General features: G+C 37.3%; 1 protein-coding gene and 1 long non-coding RNA gene across 2 annotated transcripts; one reads left to right on the top strand and one right to left on the bottom strand.

Moving 5' to 3' along the window:
- Nucleotides 1-1,003: 1,003 nt before the first annotated feature.
- On the top strand, nt 1,004-2,784 carry LOC140930420 (guanylate-binding protein 5-like). Its single transcript, XM_073380109.1, has one exon. It carries the CDS (start codon nt 1,004-1,006, stop codon nt 2,705-2,707), a length of 1,704 nt encoding a protein of 567 aa, XP_073236210.1. The 3' UTR covers nt 2,708-2,784.
- A 1,538-nt stretch (nt 2,785-4,322) lies between these two features.
- Nucleotides 4,323-6,257, bottom strand: LOC140952167 (uncharacterized). The gene is made up of 2 exons (XR_012167338.1): nt 5,781-6,257; nt 4,323-5,674 (listed from the first exon to the last, which is right to left on the bottom strand). It is a non-coding gene; the product is annotated as an uncharacterized lncRNA (long non-coding RNA).
- Between the last annotated feature and the right edge of the window lie 1,243 nt (nt 6,258-7,500).

The raw sequence follows: 7,500 nt of genomic DNA, 5'->3' as shown, positions 1-7,500 counted from the left end.
TTCGGTAACAGAACTCTGGGAGACTCAAATCACTGCGAGATCCCCTGATTTTGCGTGTAAGAGTATCTAAAGCTTTCCATTTTCGTAAAGATATTTCATTTAACTTTAGAGCTAAATTCTACTCCATACGGAATAAGAATAATACATTAATTCTCAATTTATCACAGGGTTTTTAACCCTACGGCTACCTTATGGTTTCTGGCGTGAAAGGGGGTTCCCCTAACGATTCTGGTTCATTCTCTGCTAAGAGCGCTTTGTTTTGTAGAAATCTGTTTCGCCTCAAGACAAAGTTCTATTTTCTCTATTGCTAAAAGTGATCGAAAATATGAAGAAATAACCTGTGCAGTGTATCGTGAGGTTATTAGAAATAACAGATCTTTACTAACTTCGACATGACAGAAAAAGATGTAATAGTCTAATTAACATAATATTCTTTATTCATTCTCTGCTAAGAGCTCTTTGTTTTGTAGAAATCTGTTTCGACTCAAGACGAAGTTTTATTTTCTCTATTGCTAAAAGTGATCGAAAATATGAAGAAATAACCTGTGCAGTGTATCGTGAGGTTATTAGAAATAACAGATCTTTACTAACTTCGACATGACAGAAAAAGATGTAATAGTCTAATTAACATACTATTCTTTATTCATTCTCTGCTAAGAGCTCTTTGTTTTGTAGAAATCTGTTTCGACTCAAGACGAAGTTTTATTTTCTCTATTGCTAAAAGTGATCGAAAATATGAAGAAATGAGGTGCAGTGTATCGTGAAGTTATTAGAAATAATAGATCTTTACTAACTTCGACGTGACAGAAAAAGATGTTTAAAATTCAATTTCCGGGAAAATGAAGCGAAGTCAAGACAACCAATTAGAATGTGCCAGCTTGACTAGGTTCTTAGAGAGGGAAAAATCCCACGGTCATCATCACGTGGAAAAAGCCCCTGCTCTCATGCGCATTGAATATATTTAGAGAAGTTTCCGTTCAGTCCATTTCGCTTCGGTAGTGAGATGGACTTAGGTAAGTGTTGCGCTGTCGTAGCATTTCTTGCCGCGCTTTATTTCCCTTCAATTACTCAACAAAAACCGGCTCGAATCCTCATCAAATTCGACAAAACAGAAGATATGTTCGAGTTGAACAAAGCTGTTCTGGAAGACCTGTTGCAGTTGCAACGACCGATTCGCGTCATAGCTGTTGTGGGAGATGCTAGAATTGGAAAATCTACCACTCTCAACGTAATAAGTCACATATGGTCCGAAGTCAATCACAGCCATGTCGAAGAAATCTTCAAAACAGGCGATACAGTGAAAGCTGTCACGCGTGACGTGTGGTGCCACATCATCCATCCACAAGACAAGGAAGGAGGAAGCGTTGTGCTACTTGACGTTGAAGGCACAAGTTTGGGCAATGACGCCATTACAACTCATTTGAGCATGTTTACAGCCTTGTTTTCCTCTGGCCTGAACGTTTTTGTCCGCGAGGTGTTTCAAAACAACAATCTACACTTTTTGTTCCACATGTCACGCTTAAGTGATCAGATTTTTCCTAACATTACTATCGAAAACTTTCCCAAACTTCAGGTGGTTATTAGAGGTGCACTGGGTGATCCTGACGGGGGCAAAACGATCGAAGATTACACAAAGGATTGCATCGTGGAACCTTCCTTCCAGGAGAGCATGAAAGAAGAGAGAAAAGCCATCGCAAAGCACTTCCCGAGGAACCAAATTACAGTAAGTCAGATTCCGCAAGTGGAACGTGATCTTTTCAAAGATTTCAATAAATTACGAAAGAGTGACTACTGGCAAGAAATGAAGCGACTAGCTGAAAAACTCAAAACGTTTCCCATAAAAAAAACCTTAAGAGGAAATCGTATGGACGGACAAGGATTAGTAGAATTGGCCTGGTATCTTAAAGAAACGATGAATGCGGGCTCGTGGCTGGACTTTGCAAATGTTTACGTTGTGCTGGAGAAAAATATTTGTAAGAGGAGCCGCGAGAAACTTATTGAGCCGCTATTTGCCTTGCCAACAGCAGACGAAATAGAAGCAAGAATAGAAGACGCTTTAAGGAACTTTTCAATGGAGTGTGAGTTGCAAACCGAAATTTCCGCTGTGCAGAAAGATCTACAGCAGTTTGCTGATGAGAAGAGGAAAGCTGAGGAACTGGAATTGAAAGCGAAAGAAGCGGTGGAACAAAGGATAGCTGTTGAAAAGGAAAGCGAAGAGCAAAAACGGAAGTTCGAACGTGTTATGTCAGAGAAAAATATTGAAATCGAGAGGGTAAAAAGAGAAAAGGAAGAAGCTGAGCTCAAGGAAAATAATTTAAAACAACTCCACCTGGAACAAATGAAGACCATCGCTTTACTCAAGAAAAAACTAAGCAAAAGAAGTAGTGGTGTTTTCGATTTCCTTAGATCCGTGGTACTTCCGATTGTTATCGGTTTAAGCGACCATGAATTGAAGAAAAACGTTACAACTTTGCCACACTCGCCATACAGGGCAATTGGACTTAGGGGAGTTTGCTGGGAATGGAATGAAGTTGCCAAACAAAAATTTGGACTGAGCGGTAGGGACTGCGGAGTGATCGCACAGGAAGTCAAGAAGCTCTACCCACAAGCTGTCAGCACAGCAATCAAGGGGTACTTCGCGGTGCGCTATGACATGCTAAACAAAATGATTTACAACTATCCTGATAAGAACCATCACCTTGATTAGAACATGAACTGGACTAAACGAAAGAATAGAGAAAAGAATATCGTTATCAGCTGCTTGTTTAATTAGCAATTAGTGAATGAGGCCTGAGCAGGATATGAAGAATTAAGCAGATCGAGGAGGGTGTTATTCCCCGAGGCCAAAGGCGGAGATGGATAACACCCTCCAAGATCTGCTTAATTCTTCACATCCTACGAAAACCGAATTCATTAATTGCTTTATTATTCATTCAAAATAATTCCTGGTTTAAAAACATAGCTAAAACATGCTTACCTGCGTCGATGTTAAGTTTATCTTCGATAGTGTACGTTTAGATTTGTCCAGGTCCGTAAATATTCTCCAAACAGCAGATTTCGCCCTCCGAGTTGTCTTCTTGCTGTTTTTGCTATTTTCAGTTAGCCATTATATCGCCTAGTTCCAGCTGTAGTTCTTACTCTTGAAACGAGTGAAGTGTCCGCCATTTCAGTGTTCACAACGACAACAACTCAACCTCGTCCCCAGGTCTTCTCGGTTAACAGTGCATTAACCTGTATAGGGTTGGATTTTTGACGTCATTTCCTCGTTAAACACAAAATTCTCCCAAATATTTTGAATGAATAATAAGAAGTGTTAATGTTTGTTTTGGTTTCTTCTTAAAAGAAGTGTTAAGTTTTTAAGAAGTATTTTAAAAGTTTGCTGTCATCGATCTCGTGTTTCAACTAGTAGTCGCCAAATGAACGAGCTATTCTAAACGAACTTTGATTGAAGGTTTGAGTGTCTTAAAAACTTAACTTCGTAATCAGTCTAATTTTTGATCGAGGGTCGAGGATGATCCGGGTATTGCACTGGTTTGCTTCATTGCGGTCTTTAATTGTCTAAAAAACTCGCCCCACCCTATCGACCAATCAAATGCAAACTAAAACCAATGACGACTTCCCGCGCTTTAACCGTTTAAGAGTGATGCGCATCTAATTTCTCCAAAACAGCATTACGCCTAAATTAAAATTTAAGATCGTGAGATTAAGGTAATGATCTTGAACTCAAGAAGCTCTACATTGTTAAACAAATTCTCCTTGTCAGCACCTCAGGAAATGTATAGAGAACAGTATGGAGGCCTTGCATACTGATGTTAAGGTGTGAAGAGTTAAGCAGTTTGCTGGTTTTTCTTTCTCACTGGCTCTGTGTAATATTTACTTCTGAACTTGTGCTTCCGTTGCCCCTCACGAGATTTGTAGGTGTAAATCCCAGGCCAGGCCTAAGAATTTATTCTTAGGAATTCTTGGGAATTCTTAAGAATTCCTAGGGATTAAGGTGTGAAATTTCACGGTAATTGGAACATGGAATTCCTAAGAATTCCTAGGAATTCCAAGCTTTGCTCACCCATCAGTTGGCTTGGAAAATATTCCTAGGAATTCTTAGGAATTCCTAGGAATTGAAAGAATATAAACAGAACGATTACTTCTTAGGAATTCCTAGGAATTTCCTAGGAATTCCTAGGAATTCCTTGGAATAGCTTGGAATAGCTAGGTCAATAGGGATGTAACAAATCGACCTGCTGCCGGAATTAAGGGATATTCAAATCAAAAACTGATTTGCATTTAAACCCTTATGTTAAGGAAGTTAATACTAGAAGTTGCTATTTTGCTCTCCGAACCAGAAACCCATAAGGCAAATGTACAAAAACTGAAGCAATGTTTATTCCAGCAATAACTGAAAAATAGCTCTCCATGTTAACAAAAAATACTTCTTCTGCTTTAACTTGACTTAAAAATTTCACTGTACTGATCGTTTAAATGTTCCAAAAATTACAACAGTGACCTCAAAAAAATCAAATTTAAGACAATGACTTTTTGTGAAGTAGGAATCAAATAATTCAGTATAATGACTGTAGTCCTTATATGTATATGTAATAGCATGATTAGTAGTGATATTTGGCATAAATACCACGAGTGATATTTTGAAATTGTTATACGTAACTTCACGAGCCATTAGGCGAGTGAAATTTGAGACAATTTTGAAATATCACGAGTGGTATTTATGCCAAATATCACAACAAATCATGCTATTATTTGTTTATACTACTACCCGTAAAAGGTTTGTAATTTTCACATGTAGGTATTTCAAATTAAGCTGAAATACCACTTCTCTCAGCCAATCAAATTGTAGAAATTTCTCATGTAGTAGTATAAACATATGAATAAACTTTGATATAGATATACTTACACATAGATATACATGTAGTGTAAAGTAAACTATCGCTATAGTCATGATTGAAAAAAAAAATGTAAAACATAACCTGTTCAGGTGGAATCTCTAGATAGTGAGATAATGTAAAGTAACATATACCTAGTCATGATTGAAAAAAATATATAAAAACATACCCTGTTGGTGGAATCTACAGATAGTGTTTGTTTTTAATCCAAATGACAACATCAGCTGAACATTCTCTTTTTTGTAATTTATTTTACCCAACATACACATCACCACATTCCACACACATGCATGTAAATAAACATCTTCGAATAATTAATACAGTGCATGAATATGAAAAAAAGCTAAATGACTGCTTTTTCCAATGTCGCCGATGCAGCCTTCTGAACTGAAGGTCCACACATCAGGCAAGTGCTAGTGCTAGTTGTTTTTGACCTTAATATTGCGGCGATTATTAAGATTACATGTACCAGAAGCATTTAATATAAAACCTTATGCAACCTATACTAAGAATTAAAGTTCAAATGAACAAACCTACCGGCTGTATTCTAATATTTTATATGTAAGTTCAAGTCTCAAGTCCTTATAAATTAACTGGAAATTTCATTGCTTCTAACTTGTATAAGTAGCCATTGGAAACTTATACTTATTATGCTATTTCTTCTCCTATTTTATCTAACATTGGTCTTGACTAGTCTGCTATAACCTTGTAGCGCCAGAACATACAGTTTTCAGAGTATTCCACTGACTATTTGCAACAAAGAGTACAGTTCTTTCGATCTGCAGTAAACAAAAAGCAGCAAAAAGGGATCTGATCAATGGCATATCTTCGCATGCATCTTTGAACTTTGTAAGCTTATTTACGCAAAGTTATTAGAAAACATACCTTTCCACATTAATCCAGCTGAGTAAACTCACTTGCAAACATGCTTTATGTGAACACAAACTTCGCAATTGATCAATTTGTCTCGAAAATAACATGGATAATAGAAAGACAGTCTTACGAAAATACTTTGTTGCTTGTGAAGTCCGCGTGAATTTGAACTATTCAACGGAAGTTCATTTGACACTTTTCTATTGGTTCAAAAGTCGCACGTGACAAAGTAAATCAAAACGCGCATGTGGCAAAGGCACGCGTGGAAGCCTGGGAAACAAGAAAACATGGCGGCTAATCTTGCGTGGTCCATCTTGCGAAGTGCTCCCGTTTGGGTCGAAATAGCAGTTATTTTCAACGTTAATTAAGATGAAGCAACGCATTTGAAGTGTTAAAAGCAAGAAGTAAACTTAACGTTGTTCTTTTAAGTTGGAAAAGAAAATGTTGGACCACACTATCAATCAAAGAACTGCGACGAAAAACGTGTTGTTCCGGGCTTGGCCGGGCTTGCCATGCTTTTGACTGCACTCTTGATGCAAGGGTTGAAGGGAATCAAGACAGCCCATGTCTTGTGCGTTTGCCTATTTTCCATGGAGTATGTGGATAAACAACGTACATTTCAGACTGGAAATGCACTTCATATTTTTAAAAACGAGACTTCTCATTTCAGGCAACATTTTGCACTGAAAGTGTACTGGACATGTAACAGCTTTAAATATTTATTGCTGTAATATGCTGTAATAATGTAATTTAGATACGTTAAATTGTTATCTTAATTTAAATACTGGTTGGAGGTTTGTGAACAGCATTCGCCACATGTCAGCATTACCAGATTTAAGGTAACATTGAGTTGAATATAAGAATGTAAGTATAGAAGTATACATTACCAGTATGTTCTGTATTATAAGTTTAGAATTGTTTCAGTGCAATCACTTAAAATTAAAATGTGAAAAAATAAGAAAAGACCTACAAAATCTTCTACAATTTTTAAAGTCTTTCTGATTTTTAAACATCCCTCAGCTGAATTCCTAATTTGCATAACTTAGAATTCCTAGGAATTCCCAGGAATTCCAAGCCCAGTTGGCCTGAATTTTTCTATTCCCAGAAATTCTCAACAATTCTTAAGCTTCTAAAATTGTAAAACTTAGAATTCCTAGGAATTCCTAGGAATTCCAAGCCTAGAGTGAGACCTAATTTGCCATTCCCAAAAATTCTCAAGAATTCCAAGCTTATTTGATGAAGGTTGATTTGCATAGTTGGGAATTTTTGGGAATTCATTTCGCAAGGGTACCTTGCTGTTTTATTTGTCAATTAAAAGGAACAGCCACTACTTATCTGTACTGATCACTTCAATCAACTTAGACAAAAGGGTTTTTGTATTAATCGCATATTCAGCAACTAAAAATTCCTTCATGTAGTGCAGTAGGTATACAAACCATGGATAGTCTGCAAGCACTTAAAAATCGTAAGCAAGGAGCCGTTCTCGCTGTTGCCTTAGCTCTCTTGCTAATATGGAGAGTTTTAGCAACGATACAGGTGGGAATATCGTCAGTTGGGCTCTCGTTAAAAGTTTAACGGGCAGTATTCGGCGTGAAACGACTATTTTCCGTCAACAGCTGATCTCCTATGATTATTGTTGAAAAGTTTGGTAATTAATTCGACCCTTCTCGGAAAAATTGCTACCGCTCGACAACCAATCATTCAGATCGAAATTACTAGATATTCGTCGTGC

This window comes from Porites lutea, chromosome 1, assembly GCF_958299795.1.
Source record: "Porites lutea chromosome 1, jaPorLute2.1, whole genome shotgun sequence".
In the NCBI taxonomy this organism is placed as follows: domain Eukaryota; kingdom Metazoa; phylum Cnidaria; class Anthozoa; order Scleractinia; family Poritidae; genus Porites; species Porites lutea.
The sequence above is the reverse complement of the archived record's forward strand: the minus strand, read 5'-3'. Positions and strand labels throughout refer to the sequence as shown.